At 41.1% G+C, this 17067-nt stretch overlaps 1 protein-coding gene across 6 annotated transcripts in view; it reads right to left on the bottom strand.

Moving 5' to 3' along the window:
• The window catches only part of IFT56 (intraflagellar transport 56), a 61063-nt gene extending 48513 nt beyond the window's left edge, over window positions 1-12550 (bottom strand). The window contains exons 1-7 of one of the 6 annotated variants that reach the window (XM_063815643.1): window positions 12151-12550; window positions 10729-10842; window positions 9328-9842; window positions 8386-8523; window positions 5241-5386; window positions 3169-3283; window positions 880-929 (exon numbers count right to left, since the gene is read on the bottom strand). In XM_063815643.1, coding sequence (XP_063671713.1) covers window positions 880-929; window positions 3169-3283; window positions 5241-5363 — 288 coding nt within the window. In that variant the 5' untranslated portion in view covers window positions 5364-5386; window positions 8386-8523; window positions 9328-9842; window positions 10729-10842; window positions 12151-12550. Of the gene's footprint in view, window positions 1-879; window positions 930-3168; window positions 3284-5240; window positions 5387-8385; window positions 8524-9327; window positions 9843-10618; window positions 10683-10728; window positions 10843-12150 lie in introns of those variants that run through there. The other 5 variants (XM_063815642.1, XM_054656306.2, XM_527905.9 and 2 more) reach the window with 5 other exon arrangements.
• Between the last annotated feature and the right edge of the window lie 4517 nt (window positions 12551-17067).

Below are 17067 nucleotides of genomic sequence, written 5' to 3'. Positions count from 1 at the left end.
CATACTCAGTAGGTATGTCCATTTCTAGGATGTTCAGAATGACATTTTTATAAATTTTTAAAATTATAAATAATCTAAAGTCAAATAACTAAGAAACGTTGAATAAATAATGGCACATATGATGCATTTGGTGGAATGCTATAAAACAATTTTTTAAATAAATTAAACAATTATTTAAAATTTTAAATTTGAAAAATTATTTAAAAAATAATTTTATCATTATCAAAATTATTACCATACAGCAATTCTGAAAAGTGTATATTTATTTCTAGGAGTCAGGACAAGGTGACTCTGAGTCTGTTTCCTAACAGATAATAGTATAGTTGACACAAACTAAACTTCTTTTTTTTTGAGACACAGTCTCGCGCTGTCGCCCAGGCTGGAGTGCAGTGGCACGATCTCGGCTCACTGCAACCCCCGCCTCCTGGGTTCAAGTGATTCTCCTCCCTCAGCCTCCTCAGTAGCTGGGATTAAAGGGGTGTGCCACCAAGCCCAGCTAATTTTTTTTTGTATTTTAGTAGACACATGGTTTCACCATGTTGGCCAAGCTGGTCTCGAACTCCTGACTTCAGATGATCCGCCCGCTTCAGCCTCCCAAAGTGCTGGGATTACAGGTGTAAGCCATCATGCCCAGTCTGAACTTCTTATATGACTGTTGCTTAAGGAGAAATAAAACCTAACATCTCTGAATAAATTCAGTAGGTAAAGAACATTGATAGAGGAGAAAATCCTATACAATTAACAGTTATATTCCACTTGTTCTAGAAAACCATTAACAAGAATTTCTAATTAAATATCTCTCACTAGTGTTAGTAACAAGAAGGAAGAAAAATAAAAATATTTTTAAAACAAAAAAATGTGAAATGAGAACATAAATACCTTGTGAGCCAAGTGGAAGAGGAGGCGGTTTTGCAGTCGGCTTTTTGAAGCTGAAAAAAAAATCCAAGCTGCTTATTAAAGAACTCAACAGTCTAGCAGTCCCTTGTAGGAATGAAATGAGACTCGGATGAATCTTCCCAAACCTTACTCATCTGATCCTAATATGTCTCTGCTAGAATACATATTGTTTGAGTCTGGTGTCCACCTGCAGTAGCAGAAACAGCATCAAGAACTAGAAGAGAAAGGTGCTAAGATTCTGCTCTTCTCCACTGCTTGTTCTACCTGATCCTATTATGGTGATCCACCATGCAACACTCCACACAAATGGTTGTAGTAGCAGCCCACCTCTGTGTTGTTCATATACCAAACCAAACAGTGGTAAGAGACACCCATGGTCATCTCAATGTGTGTATGAATCTGCTCTCATTCACCTCTTAGTCTCAGTATTCTTTGTTAATTCCTTCTGATATCTCCTTTTCCACAATTATACTGCCATATTTTCCTAAATACTAGCCCAGCCTCTATTCCACAGATTTTCTAGCATAATTATGTGCCATACTGAAACAGGCAGTCCAGCAAAAATGTTAACAGCTTTTAAGTTCCAAATCTCCTTTGCACTCTTGGAAAACTTTCTGATTCTGGATACCCGAGTCTATCTCTTTTACAGAAAAAGTCATACTTCAATGTATAAGAAAAAAAATATGGAAATAGAGATAGCTACCACGATCACCTTATATGTGTCTAACGCTGTTCTTAGCACAGATAAAGCCTAAAAATATGAGATAAAGTAAGTAACATAAAGGACCTTATAACTAAATTAGGAAAAACTACATTAGGACATATGAAATAATTTGGGTACAAATCAAGAAAGGCTTTGCTGGGCATGGTGGTGGGCGTGTCTGTAGTCTCAGCTACACAGGAGGCTGGGGCTGGAGGATGGCTTGAACCCAGGAGTTTGAAGCTATAGCATACGATGCTCACACCTATGAATAGCCACTGTACTCCAGCTTGGACAACATAGTGAGACCCTGTCTTTTTTTTTTTTTTTCAGAGTCTTGTTCTGTCGCCCAGGTTGGAGAGCAGTGGCGCAATCTCGGCTCACTGCAAGCTCCGCCTCCCATGTTCACACCATTCTCCTGCCTCAGCCTCCCGAGTAGCTGGGACTACAGGCGCCCGCCACCACGCCCGGCTAATTTTTTTGTATTTTTAGCAGAGATGGGGTTTCACCGTGTTAGCCGGGATGGTCTCGATCTCCTGACCTCGTGATCTGCCCGCCTCGGCCTCCCAAAGTGCTGGGATTACAGGCGTGAGCCACTGCACCCGGCTGACCCTGTCTTTTAAAAAAAAAAAAAAGTCTTCAAGTTCCATGTTTGCCATGAATTTGGGCTGAAATTCTTTATATGTATAAATTAATTTTACCTCAAATACATTCTTCCCTATCAAACATTACAGTGCCCACTTTCTCTGCATTTCCTTGAACTTAATTTGGTTCACACTTTAACCTTTTTTTTTTTTGAGGTGGAGTTTCACTCTTGTTGCCCAGGCTAGAGTGCAATGGCGTGATCTGGGCTCACTGCAACCTCTGCCTCCCGGGTTCAAGTGATGCTCCTGCCTCAGCCTCCCAAGTAACTGGGATTACAGGCATGCACCACCTTTTGTATTTTTGTATTTTTAGTAGAGATGGGGTTTCTCCATGTTGGTCAGGCAGGTCTCGAACTCCTGACCTCAGGTGATCTGCCCACCTTGGCCTCCCAAAGTGCTGGGATTACAGGCGTGAGCCACCGCACCCAGCCATCTTTAACTTTTTCTACCATGTTTCCCTTTTATTCTTATTTTTAAATTTGAGTACAATCGCCCTGAGATGAATATCATATGTATGAAAGCAGAAGGGATGATTTCTGGATTCTTCAAACTGAAATTGCTGGGTTTCTCACTTAGAAACAGGAAAAGCAGCGATAAAGTCCACAGCCATAAGAGCCTGAATAAAACTATACCTAATACCACCAACAGCATGCCCATCCTCCCGTGATGGGGCCTAAGAAAGACACCTGGCCCTTTTTCTTCTTTTGTCCTTCTGCTTTTTGGCTGTAGCCTGGTGGGCTGTAGCACTAACTCTCTCTTTAAACATAGTTACTCAAATCCAATATTCTTTGAGGACTAAAGCTATTTTTTTAGCTTTCTAATATCAATTTTTTTTCTCAAGAGAAAAAGGAATACAATTAAGTTTTAAAATCTTCAAAACAACTCTTAACTATGAATGAAGAATATCAGATATAAGAGCCCCTTTACCTTTAAATCCAGCTGCTTCAGCTTGTTTATACATCCCAAGAAAGAAGTAGGTGCAAGCTAGGTTCACCCAGACTTCAGAATTACAATTTTCCTCTTTTGTAGCATTTTCGTATTCCTGAAATATATAGTAAGCAGTGATCTCATTTTGGCAGCAAAGCAATTGATGGGCCATTCTTCCACAATGGAATAGGATTTCATACTGAGATTAAGCAACTTCACATTTAGGGAAACCTACATGCTCTGCAATTATTCTATTCTGAAAAGGTTAAATACTGAAGCTAAAGCTCAGTCCTGCATCTGCAGGGCTATTGTCCATATAATCTTATACTTGTGGTTTTTGTCCCCCAGTTAATACTGATAGGGACTAACAAACAATAGAAACAAAAAGTAACTGAACTATTTTATTTCTGCTAACTTAAAAAGACATACAAGATACCCTTTAAGAAATTCACACGTTCAGTTAACTTAAAATCTGATGGCTTTAATACACTCCAAGTTTCATTTCATTCTAATTGTTTTCTGGCTTTTTTGGCATTGAGGGGGCCTTCAGATTTTTAAAATGTTTTGTTTTTCCTGCCAAGGACACTTTCTAAGACTCACTTTGTTAAAGACATTTTCCATACACTCTCACTTTTTATCAGTCTTTCCCAGGTGTCTATTTCATTTTCTTACTACAAGTGGGTTGTTCTTTCTATCCTCCTATGCCTTTTACGAACACTACCAGCCTCTATTCTGTCCTTTTCACACCTTTCCTTTTCCTTCACCAACTTTGTTCCTTTGTTCTTCATCTCGCCTCCTCATTAACTGTCCTTGAATATTTTCATTTTAGTTATGAAGGTTCTTCAAATTTGCTTAGATTACATCTTGGGAATGAGAATATGTAGCTGGCGCAGTGGCTGGGCGCAGTGGCTCACGCCTGTAATCCCAGCACTTTGGGAGGCCGAGGCGGGCGGATCACAAGGTCAGGAGATCGAGACCATCCTGGCCAACATGGTGAAACCCCATCTCTACTAAAACACACAAAAAAATTAGTCGGGCATGGTGGCGCATGTCTGTAGTCCCTGCTACTCGGGAGGCTGAGGCAGGGGAATTGCTTGAACCCAGGAGGCGGAGGTTGCAGTGAGCCGAGATCGTGCCACTGCATTCCAGCCTGGGTGACAGAGCAAGACTCCGTATCAAAAAAAAAAAAAAAAAGAAAAAGTAAATCCATAATCCCATTGATTAATTATTGTAGATGGGTAGGGTTTACAATGACCAAGAAAAACAATTTCCCCAAAACAATTCTACTTGTAAAAATATAAATATAATTGTTGCTTTGTCTAAAAATAACCAAGCAAAGGAAAAGTGAAATTCTCTTGAGAGAAGACTCATGAAAGTTTTTATCAAAATGGCTTAATTTTCCTGTTCTGAAGATTGACTTAATAAATGCTAACACCAATATGTTGTACAATCTCATTAGTATGCATGTAAAAGTAAAACGTACACAAGATACATGTACATATACAGTAGCCCTCCTTTACCCACAGGGGATATGTTTAAAGATCCCTAGTAGATGCCTGAAATCTTGGATAGTACTGAATCCTATATATATTATGTTTTTTTCCTATACTTACACACCTATGATAAAGTTTAATTTATAAGTTAGGCACAATAAGAGATTAACACCAATAATGGATAACAGAACTATAACACTATATGGTAATAAAAGTTATGAGGATGTGGTCTCTTTTGCTCTGTCTCTCTGAAAATATCTTATTATACTGTACTCACCTATTTTTAGACTGAGATTGACCTTGGGTAACTCAGATTGACCTCGGGAAGCAAAACCATAGACAAGGGGGAACTACTGTAATGGGACATATTAACATTAGATGATTACTGAAGCCATAAATTTTTAAAAAGTCACTGGTTACCTTCATTAACAAGTATAATTGAAGAATGCAAATAGGTAACTTCTTTTTGTTTCCTTCTGCATTGTTTGAATTTTACCATGAACATGTATTATTATAATATAAAGTTTAATAACATTTTAAACACAGTTCTGTTAGGAAAAAAACTTTTTTTACACTAACCTCCAGAGCTCTCTTGTAGTCACCCAGGTGAAAGGCACAATATCCAATCCACAAATTAGTATCCTCTTCTTCTTCCCCAACATGACGTTTGAACTTCAGGTTAAAAATGTATTTAAAAAACATGAAAATTTTGAATAGTAAACTCTCTGTTTAAAAAAAAATGCTATGTTGGGTTACTGACGAACAACAGGCAATCTAAGTATTAGAAGCATGACAATATGAGGTTTAATTAAACCTATACCTACAGGACAAGTATCTTCTAATTGTCACAGAAATTTATATTTTCAAGTATTTCATATTTGGCTTTCTGTATTTACTGATATTACACTCCAGAAAGTATTTGAGTTGCCTAACAATTCTGGGTGATATATAAGGAAGAGAATTATGTAAAATATTTAGAGCCAAATAACTGAAGGTTAGAGAGGCTGAACCATGAACTCAAGGCCACACGGCCAGTATGTGTGCTGGCAGGGACTTAAAGAAATGCCTGACTCCAAAGCCCGTGTTGTCACCCTCTGTGCTCTACTGCATTTAACCTCCCACTTGAGTCCTGTTGCATTAACACATGCATATATTTACTAATAGGTTGTAACCTTTCACTGAGAATCTTTCTATTACCCTTGAGCAGGCTAGCTTACCAGGCCTACAAGAGTTAAGGATGTTCAGAAGACTTGGCCTCACTTATGTCCATTGTGAACAAATATTTATGAATTCCTCAGCCAACAAAAGAAAAGCCTTATTTTGGAGGAAAAGACTGAGACCTTGACAGAGAATTCTGAATTTCCATGGTAAGATAAGATTTTTTTTTTCACTCTACAGGGTGATAAATCAAATAGTGAGCCAACACATATTTACAGAGCATCACTATAGAATTTCAGGTGCCTCAGTCATTACAAGATGAAGACATCCCTTTGATATTTTCTTGTCTGGGCTAAGAATTTACTCCTGTAGCTAACTCTACAACATTAGAAATCCTCCTCATACCAAATGCTATGAATTTGAGTATCATGCCTTAATTCTAGAGAAATTCTCATGTGAGGTCTCCCTGAATTCCCTGGAGCTACGGGAAAGCACATGAGACTTCCTTACCCCAAACCATAGCAGTTTCCATTCCCATGCAGCAGGGTACTCCAACTAACAACCTAAGAATGTGAGCAAAGAGCAGAGCCTCCCTGCCAACTTAAAGGCAGTCTGGCCCTGTAATCCCAGCATTTTGGGAGGCCAGAAGCAGGAGGATCCCTTGAGCCCAGGAGTTCAAGACCAGCCTGGGCAACATGGTGAGACCCCTGTCTCCACACACACACACACACACAAATAGCCAATCAAACGAAAATTAGCCAGGTATAGTGGCACGTGCCTGTAGTCTCAGCTACTTGGGAGGCTGAGGTGGGAGACTCGTGTGAGCCCTGGGAGGTTGAGGCTGCAGTGAGCCACCATCACGCCACTGCATTCCAGCCTGGGTGACAGAATGAGACCCTGTCTCAAAAATAAAATAAAATAAAGGCAACCTGGTGTTATGCAACAAGGAAAATGTGGTCATTGTCTTAGAGAAAAAAGAGGAAAACAGACTGATGAAAATAGATATATACATAGCACTCAGTCCACTGATTCACAGAACTAGAAGGTTCTTCCATGCCAACTCCCCCACTGTAAAGATGAGAAAGCTGATGCCCAAAAAGCTAAAAAACACGCTCAACACCAGAGTACTTAGTAAGAAGGCAAACTAGGCCGGGCGCGGTGGCCCAGGCCTGTAATCCCAGCACTTCGGGAGGCCGAGGCAGGTGGATCACCTGAGGCCAGGAGTTTGAGACCAGCCTGGCCAACATGGTGAAACCCCATCTTTACTAAAAATACAAAATATTAGCCAGGTATGGTGGCAGGCACTTCTAATCCCAGCTACTCAGGAGGCTGAGGCAGGAGAATTGCTTGAACCAGGGAGGTGCAGGTTGCAGTGAGCTGAGATTGTGCCATTGCACTCTAGCCTGGGTGACAAGAGTGAAACTCCAACTCAAAAAAAGAAAAAAGAAAGAAAAAAGAAAGTGAACTATTTTTGGAAGATGGAGAAATATATGTAAACCTAATTATAACAATTATTAAGGGTAGATTCAGAGTAATATGGATGGAGTAGCATTTTAAGAGAAATGAGTGTGGTACAACACAACCAGACCATGCTGTCAGAACTCTTCATTCTTTGGTGCAACCCTTCACCCTCCTATAACATGTGTTTCCCACAAAGCAGTTTTTCAAAGCACAGTCTCCTGGGACCATCTCCATCAGAAGCACTTAGACTACTCACCTTAAAATGCAGATTCCTGAGCACCTCTGCAGACTTACAGCAGGAGCCCAGGAATCGATATCTTATTAAGTACCCTAGGTAATTCCAATGTATATTAAAAGGTGAGAACTACTGCCATGGAGATTTGAAATATTTTCTGGGGCTATATTTTCAACTGTAAGCATGTTAGAATTATTTAAGTTTGATCAAAATTTTAGAACACATAATAGGAAAAAATCATACATTGGTCAAGGGTTCGGATAAGCAATGTGTGAAATGACATTGTATAAAAGGTCCCTTCATATTTTTAGATTGTAATCACTGTTGGTGAACTAGACATACTCAAAAGTGGCCCTCAAGAAATAAGTTTTTTTTTTTTTTTTTTGAGACGGAGTCTCGCCTTGTAGCCAGGCTGGAGTGCAGTGGCATGATCTTGGCTCACTGCAACCTCCGCCTCCCGGGTTCAAGCGATTCTCCAGCCTCAGCCTCCCGAGTAGCTGGGACTACAGACACGTGCCACCATGCCCAGCTAATTTTTGTATTTTCAATAGAGACGGGGTTTCACCATGTTAGCCAGGATAGTCTCAATCTCTTGACCTTGTGATCTGCCCGCCTCGGCCTCCCGTAGTGCTGGGATTACAGGCATGAGCCACCGCGCCCGGCCAAGTTTAGTTTTTTAGTTCGTTTTTTATCAGGTTTATAGCTAACTTGGAATCTGGAATCTGTGCCTGACTAGATTTACAGGGGATTTGTACAGGAAGCCCCAGAATGCACCCACCTATTTCAAGAGCATAGCAACCAGCATTCACCCAAGCATTCATCTACAGTCTGGTATTCATACACTAAGAAGCAACGTTCTTTGGGCATTACCTCCAACAGGGTAATAGCTCCAGTGAAATCTCTTTTTGAAAGTAGCTCCTCTAGTTTTGGAATCTTCCTACCTTTCTTCTTTCTTTTGTCAGTGTGCTGTACGCCTCTGCCTACAGCAGGTTTGGCCCTTGAAAGCATCTGTAAAAGAAACAAAGACAGCTGTATGGTCCAATTCTGATTATCAGATTTAAACTGAGAGTGACAGCTCTGTAATTTATAAGTCAAGGCCGGGCACGGTGGCTCATGCCTGTAATCCCAGCACTCTGAGAGGCGAAGGCGGCGGATCACGAGGTCAGGAGTTGGAGACCAGCCTGGTCAATATGGTGACACCGCATCTCTACTAAAAATACAAAAATTAGCCGGGCGTGGTGGCATGCGCCTGTAGTCCCAGCTACTCGGGAGGCTGAGGCAGAAGAAACGCTTGAACCTAGAGGCAGAGGTTGCAGTGAGCCAAGATCGCGCCACTGCACTCCAGCCTGGGCGACAAAGCGAGCCTCCATCTCAAAAAAAAAAATAAAAAATAAAAAAATCATAAGTCAAATCCTTAACAACGAACCCCAGGGAAGCCTATTCAAACTCGTTTTGTAACAGGTATTCTACTAGAAGAGCCACCACCCAATACTTAGGAAGGACCAAACAGCTACTCCCAACTTTTATCTTCTCTGGCTAGAGATGCTTTCGCATAGCTTCTGTCATCTCAGCTTTCCCTTCCTCTGCTTCCCATCCCACGAGTGGTTTAAATGTGGGTAAACGGAGAAGCAGGAGGGAAGAAAGCATCGAGGTATTTACAGTTGCATCCCTGTCCCCCGTGGGAACACAGGGAGAGCTGGGGATTACTCTCTGCGGACACACCTAGACTTCACACAGAAGTGTGCTGGGAACCTCTAATCGCCAGCCTCAGGACCTACTCAAAGTACTCCCTCACTATTCAGAGCCACTAACCATCTTGACGTCGGTCTTGTGAGTCCCCACCAGACAGCGAAGGCCGCGCCTCAGCGTTTCGCCGCATCCACACAGCACGCTCTGTCTCCACGGCAACCCCGCCTGGACGCTGGTACGTACGGGAGAAAAGCTCGTTGGAGAACCAGCGCCCGCGGCTTCTTGGTTCCGTGCAGCTTCTGCCGCGGAAGAGCCGAGGTTCCTCTTGGGAGGAGAGCGTCGTTCTCTGGGCTGAGAGCGAAAGTTTGGTTTTCTCTATTTATGAGTTTACTTTAGGAAAAGGCGAATTGGAATGGCATTGTTTTTCAAATGCAAGTTTTCTGGGAAAGAAATTTTCAGGGACCACTTCCGTTTGGGGCCGTGTTGGACTCCATAGCAACCCTTGACTATGTGCACCGCAGAATCTTGGTCTCTGGCTGGTGCGGGAAGCTTAGAAAATTTCTGCTGAAGGAGTTGTAGTTCTGTGATTTGGAAGCAGGAGTGCACCAAAATACAGTTTCCTATTTCCACAGATACACCTACACACAATAGAGAACTGTAATAAATATTTGTCGATTGGATGACTTAATTTATCTATCTTACTCCTGAACCCAGTTAATACAGGGGCAACCACAGTCTTTAAATTCACGAAATCGTGGAATGTTAGAGTTGGAAGGGACCTTACAGGACCTCTGGTCAACCCCTCAGAATTAACAGACTGAAGAACTAACATCTTGTTAGTTAACTAATGTCAGCCTAAAATAACCAAAAAGCTCAGGGATCCAGTTGAAAGAGTTTATTCAAGTGCAAAGTGTGAGGGCGGCTATCCCGGGAACCACTGACAGCAAAGAATGGTGATCAGTGCTCCCTGATGCAGGGAAAGGTGAGGGTCATTTATATCACCAAAAACAGGAGTGCTGTACGTAATTACAGCATTTTCTAGATGAGGCTAACGTACACAGAAGATTCAATTCACTACTATTGATTACACTGTAAGGGGGTTGTTTAATATTCTATTGTAAAGAGGTAACAATCACAAGGGTCTCTATCTCCAACGTCATTTAGTCTGAATAAAGAATTAAAAATCTGGTTAATATATAACATCAACACAAAGATCAGGAAGCAACAGTCATGCACCAGAGAAGAAAAACAGCCATGTTCTGTGATTTAGTTTACAGGGCTTAACTTTTCCCCTTGGCATAATACGTTTGGAAAGTGCTGAAATTTTCTTTTCACATTTTCCCCTTTTCTTCAAAAGCTTTCAGAGAAAGCATTATAGAAGAATTATATTCTCAAGCCGTGTATTTGATCAAACCTCATGTCACTAGGAAGGCCCCTTCCTGGCAGTCACATCCCAGGGAGGAGGGGAAATTGGAAAGGACCAAGTCCGAATTATAAAGCAACAAGAGAAAGTAGTTCTGGAACCTGATTCAGGCTACATGGCTGCCTCTTCAATCAAACAATTCTCTGAGTAGTCTTTGTTCTACACATTTTCTCAGCTGTGTGTTGACCCAATTGCAGATAAATACCATAACAGCTCTGCAGACAAAGGCAAGACAAAACACAAACTATGATAATTCCTAAAATACATAACAGCTTTTGCCACCAAGGTCCCCAAGATCCAAATCAACTACTTAACCAGTAGCTTAGAGAGGGTTTTGGATCCGAAAGGTTAATTATTAGAGTTTTTCAAATCAGTCATTAATTTGGTGACGTTATTTGATTCATCTGGGATATAAACACAGCATTCAGTTTCTGTCATAGCACAGATTCCTCCTTGGGCTGCAGTGAGTATGTCTAAGACCATACAGTTTTGTAATACAGTCTTCTCATGACAGTAACTTCATTATTTAATAATGAGACATTCATGTGGCTGTTATTTAGGGCCTTTTGTGTGTAATTGGTTAGGGCCTCTACATGGCAAATGACATCTTCAATACACAGTTGTGGTACAAAGACAGAAGTGAATCTAAGTGGCTTCTGGAAGGTAAGCACTTTCTGTTTCTTCTGTTAAAGACACTATTGCGTAAACCTTTACAGTAAGTTCCAGATTCATCCTTTAAATAACATCCGTCTGTAAACCAAACAACATTAGCCTAAGTAAGAAAAGTCTCTTGCAGATCAGTCCTAGGAGAAAACAAGTTTATCAGTTAGAATTGTGTGGTGTTTCATCTGAAAGTGAAGGAAGAAGAGTTGCAATATTTAGCTTGTTACATCTAGAGATGGTGACATGAGAAGCTAAAAGAAGTGAAACTTCCTATGAAGCTAGTCTACTCATTGAATAATGTTGAGTGTGGTTCAAGTTTAGCAATGCTTCCACAGAATGAGGGATGAAAACAGTAAGGGGAGTTTTAAACAATTTCTTTTCTCTCAGAGTGTAAGGAGAAAAGGAAAGGCCCCTTTAGGTTCCATGGAGCACCCCCATTCTTTATTATCTGACTCCACCTGTTGTTCTTTCCTTTTTAGTTTTTGGCAGTTCGTTTTAATGTGATCAGGCTTTTTACATTAATTGAAAGTGTATGGTTAAGTCTATTTGCGGATTTATAAGGATATCTTGAAGGTCCAAATTGTGTGGACATTTGTTTCGACTGTAAATTCATAATTGTATTAGCCTTGCTCTTTTGTTTGGCCTCCTTCTCAGTTTCGTCTTCAGTTATGAGACAACTGGGCAGCAAGACTGACCAAATTATGAGTTTGAGAAGTGGCCCAGCAAGGGTTTTGTCTTTTCATTATTAGTGCTAATTCTTCATCTAACCTATTTATAAAACTGGAGTTGAGAAGAATATCATTTTGATTATTAGCTTAGCTTTCTTCAGATAAACCCAAATATTGTTTAAGTTTACTCACACCTCTCAAAATATGATATTACTGACTCATCTGGATTTTGTTGACCTTGTTGTATTTTACTACAGTCAACTACTCTTAGAAACAGTGAGGAGTGGCTTGAAGCAATGCCTTTGCGGTTTTGTGTGTCTGCCTACAGTCCTGAGCATTTATGAAAGTCTTCTAAGAGATTTCTATAATGGGCCTTGTCTGTCTAATCTTTTTTTTTTCTTTATACTTTAAGTTCTAGGGTACATGTGCACAACGTGCAGGTTTGTTACATATATATACATGCGCCACGTTGGTGTGCTGCACCCATTAACTCATCATTTACATTAGGTATATCTCCTAGTGCTATCCCTCCCCCCTCCCCCCACCCCATGACAGGCCCCAGTGTGTGATGTTCCCCTTCCTGTGTCCAAGTGTTCTCATTGTGTCATAGCGTTCTCACTGTGTCATAGTGTTCAGTTCCCACCTATGAGTGAGAACATGCAGTGTTTGGTTTTTTGTCCTTGCGATAGTTTGCTGATGATGCTGGTTTCCAGATTCATCCATGTCCCTACAAAGGACATGAACTCATCTTTTTATGGCTGCATTGTATTCCATGGTATATATGTGCCACATTTTCTTAAACCAGTCTATCATTGACGGACATTTGGGTTGGTTCCAAGTCTTTGCTATTGTGAATAGTGCCACAATAAACATATGTGTGCATGTGTCTTTATAGTAGCATGATTTATAATCCTTTGGGTATATACCCAGTAATGAGATGGCTGGGTCAAATGGTATTTCTAGTTCTAGATCCTTGAGGAATTGTCACACTGTCTTCCACAATGGCTGAACTAGTTTACAGTCCCACCAACAGTGTAAAAGTGTTCCTATTTCTCCACATCCTCTCCAGCACCTGTTGTGTCCTGACTTTTTAATGATTGCCATTCTAACTGGTGTGAGATGGTATCTCATTGTGGTTTTGATTTGCATTTCTCTGATGGCCAGTGATGATGAGCATTTTTTTCATGTGTCTTTTGGCTGCATAAATGTCTTCTTTTGAGAAGTGTCTGTTCATATCGTTTGCCCACTTTTTGATGAGATTGTTTGTTTTTTTCTTGTAAATTTGTTTGAGTTCTTTGTAGATTCTGGATATTAGCCCTTTGTCAGATGAGTAGATTGCAAAAATTTTCTCCCATTCTATAGGTTGCCTGTTCACTCTGATGGTAGTTTCTTTTGCTGTGTAGAAGCTCTTTAGTGTAATTAGATCCCATTTGTCAATTTTGGCTTTTGTTGCCATTGCTTTTGGTGTTTTAGACATGAAGTCCTTGCCCATGCCTATGTCCTGAATGGTACTGCCTAGGTTTTCTTCTAGGGTTTTTATGGTTTTAGGTCTAACATTTAAGTCTTTAATCCATCTTGAATTAATTTTTGTATAAGATGTAAGGAAGGAATCCAGTTGCAGCTTTCTACATATGGCTAGCCAGTTTTCCCAGCACCATTCATTAAATAGGGAATCCTTTCCCCATTTCTTGTTTTTGTCAGGTTTGTCAAAGATCAGATAGTTGTAGATGTGTGGTATTATTTCTGAGGGCTCTGTTCTGTTCCATTGGTCTATATCTCTGTTTTGGTACCAGTATCATCCTGTTTTGGTTACTGTAGCCTTGTGGTATAGTTTGAAGTCAGGTAGCATGATGCCTCCAGCTTCGTTCTTTTGGCTTAGGATTGACTTGGCAATGTGGGCCCTTTTTTGGTTCCATATGAACTTTAAAGTAGTTTTTTCCAATTCTGTGAAGAAAGTCATTGGTAGCTTGATGGGAATGGCATTGAATCTATAAATTACATTGGGCAGTATGGCCATTTTCACGATATTGATTCTTCCTATCCATGAGCATGGAATGTTCTTCCATTTGTTTGTGTCCTCTTTTATTTCGTTGAGCAGTGGTTTGTAGTTCTCCTTGAAGAGGTCCTTCACATCCCTTGTAAGTTGGATTCCTAGGTATTTAATTCTCTTTGAAGCAATTGTGAATGGGAGTTCACTCATGATTTGGCTGTCTGTCTGCTATTGGTGTATAAGAATGCTTGTGATTTTTGCACATTGATTTTGTGTCCTGAGACTTTCCTGAAGTTGCTTATCAGCTTAAGGAGATTTTGGGTTGAGATGATGGGGTTTTCTAAATATACAATCATGTCATCTGCAAACAGGGACAATTTGTGTCTGTCTAATCTTTAGCTTTACTTTCTGATAGTCACATGTGAGTTAGTTGATATAAATCAGAATAACCAGGGCCATAAGCTCAGATATTTAATTCAAATTCCCTAGCAAAACAAACAGGATCCTGGTTAAGGTCGGGGAATTATTTAACTATGCCTTTAAGTTCTACCTTAGACCATGGTTGATAAACTAAAGCAGGTTTCCCTCTACCAGATGCTGGATGTTCATTAAATGAAGCCAAAAATGTGGGAGCAGGTGGAAGGGGAGGAGAAGGAAGAGAAGGTCAGTCTGGGCAAGGTAGTTCTGATAAGGAGGAATAGAGAGAAGGGGGAGCAGAAGGAGGAGAAGCAGCAGTTTCAGCAGCTTTTCTGAATTAAAGTTTTAGAGGCTTTTCATTCTCTTTCTATAGGAAAAGAACTCTGTCACAGCCTCTTTTGCATGCTTCTGGGTATCATTGGAAATAACTCTCCAAATTATATTGTTTAATTCTAGAGGTGGCTTTTTCTAATTGTGCATGTGAGCAAACTAACTTAGGCACTTCACAAGTACCCTACTTTGGCCACTGTAATTCAGGATCTTCTTGGGTCAAGTAAGACCATTTTTCCCAATACTGACAGGAGGTAGCAGGTGCGATGGCTCACACCTGTAATCTCAGCACTTTGGCAGGTTGAAGCAGGAGGATCGCTTGAGCTCAGGAGTTTGAGATGAGCCTGGATGATGTAGTGAGACTGTCTCTATAAAAACAAAAAATTAGCCCAGCATGGGGGTGTGCCTGTGGTGCCAGCTACTCGGGAGGCTGAGGTGGGAGGATTGTTTGAGCCCCGGAGGTGGAGGTTGCAGTAAGCCGAGATCGTACTACTGCACTCCATCCTGGATGACAGAGTGAGACCCTGCCTCATAAAACATACGGACACACATACACACATATTTATGTATGTAGGTTGTTAGGTTGTGTGTATATATATATACAGGAGGTGGCACCGTAAGTCTTGTACATCAATTTAGCTGGAGTTTCTAAAAGTGGGTCCTCCCTTAAAGAGGACTTTGTTTTAGATGAACAGTTGTCCATAATTTGTATCCTCTTTTAAACTGACCAAAGATTGAAAGGGAAAGACATTTTGGGTCTAGTGTGCTGCTTCATAGTTTTTACTCCTCAAGGTTTCACCCATGAGTCACCTCTCCCCTCTTATGTGTCCCAGTGAAACCCAGAAATTTCTGGGGGTTTTAGGCACCGGGAGCCCAACCCCTTATGTGTGCCCACCGAGTTAAGCAGATTTCCCTGCATATTCTTCTTTGAGATTTCCCTAGAGCATAGTTACACATCCCAAGCTATGGACTCTGACATTCTTACATGACCTCAATCACCTAAGGTGCTTTTCTTCTGGGAGGAACAAGGTCTTTTGTATTTGGGACTTATGTCCTCATATGAACCCTGTTTATAAATTTTTGGTCACTCAAGAATTTAACTTAAATGTCAATTTTTACTGAGCTCCAAAACCTGGGTCACCAACCTGGGTCCAATCAATTTTTTTTTTTTTTTTTTTTTTTTTTTGAGTCATAGTCTCACTATGGCTGGAGTGCAGTGGCATGATCTGGGCCCACTGCAACCTCCATCTCCTGGGCTTAAGCAATTCTCCTGCCTCAGCCTCCCAAGTATCTAAGATTACAGGCACATGCCACCATGCCTGGCTAATTTTTGTGTTTTTAGTAGAGATGGGGTTTTGCCATGTTGGCCAGGCTGGTTTCAAACTCCTGGCTTCAAGTGATCCACTTGCCTCAGCCTCTCAAGTGCTGGGATTACAGGTGTGAGCCACTGGGCCTGGCCTAAAACCACAGATTTACCTAAAGCCACAAACATTCACTTTCTCTTTTCAGAGAGAGAACCTATTTTGTCCTCTGACCAAATTCAAATGACCGAAAGGGCCATACAAAGTCTAGCAAGTAGTTCAACAAACAAACCTTAACCTCAAAGAAAAGTGAATGTCATAAATCTGTGAAAGACAAAACAAGCAAACAAAACTTCTATCTTAAAGTACAGCTTCAATTCCAGCTCTGTGGAGCATAGAACTGGATCGCTTGTGTAAAGTGTGAATCTCAGTCAAAGCCAGGGAGATTCAAAACCTGAGAGGAGCCTTGCCAGAGCCCCCTGCCAGTTCCAATGAGGTGGGATGAGCAAAAGCCGCTCCTGTAGACACCAAAGCTCCGAATGTCAGCAAAGAGGCACAGATCTCAGGAGGCCCGCTTAGAGTCTCTGGATCATCAAAATGTCAATCTAATATAATCAAACAGCTCAGGATCCAGTTAAAAGAGTTTATTCAAGTGCAAAGTGTGAGAGTGGCCATCAGGTAAACACAGACACCAAAGAAAGAATGGTGATCAGTGCTCCGCGATGTAGGGAAAGGTGAAGGTGGTATATGTAGGCAACCACAAGTGTGTTGCACAGAATTACAGCATATTACGGCATTTTCTTTTCTTTTCTTTCTTTCTTTTTTTTTTTTTTGAGACGGCGTCTGGCTCTGTCGCCCAGGCTGGAGTGCAGTGGCACCATCTCAGCTCACTGCAAGCTCCACCTCCGGGTTTCACGCCATTCTCCTGCCTCAGCTTCCCAAGTAGCTGGGACTACAGGTGCCTGCCTGGCTAATTTGTGTGTGTGTGTGTGTGTGTGTGTGTGTGTGTGTGTGTTTAGTAGAGACGGGGTTTCACTGTGTTAGCCAGGATGGTCTCGATCTCCTGACCTC

The sequence above is a fragment of the Pan troglodytes genome, chromosome 6 (assembly GCF_028858775.2).
Source record: "Pan troglodytes isolate AG18354 chromosome 6, NHGRI_mPanTro3-v2.0_pri, whole genome shotgun sequence".
NCBI lineage: Eukaryota > Metazoa > Chordata > Mammalia > Primates > Hominidae > Pan > Pan troglodytes.
The sequence above is the reverse complement of the archived record's forward strand: the minus strand, read 5'-3'. Positions and strand labels throughout refer to the sequence as shown.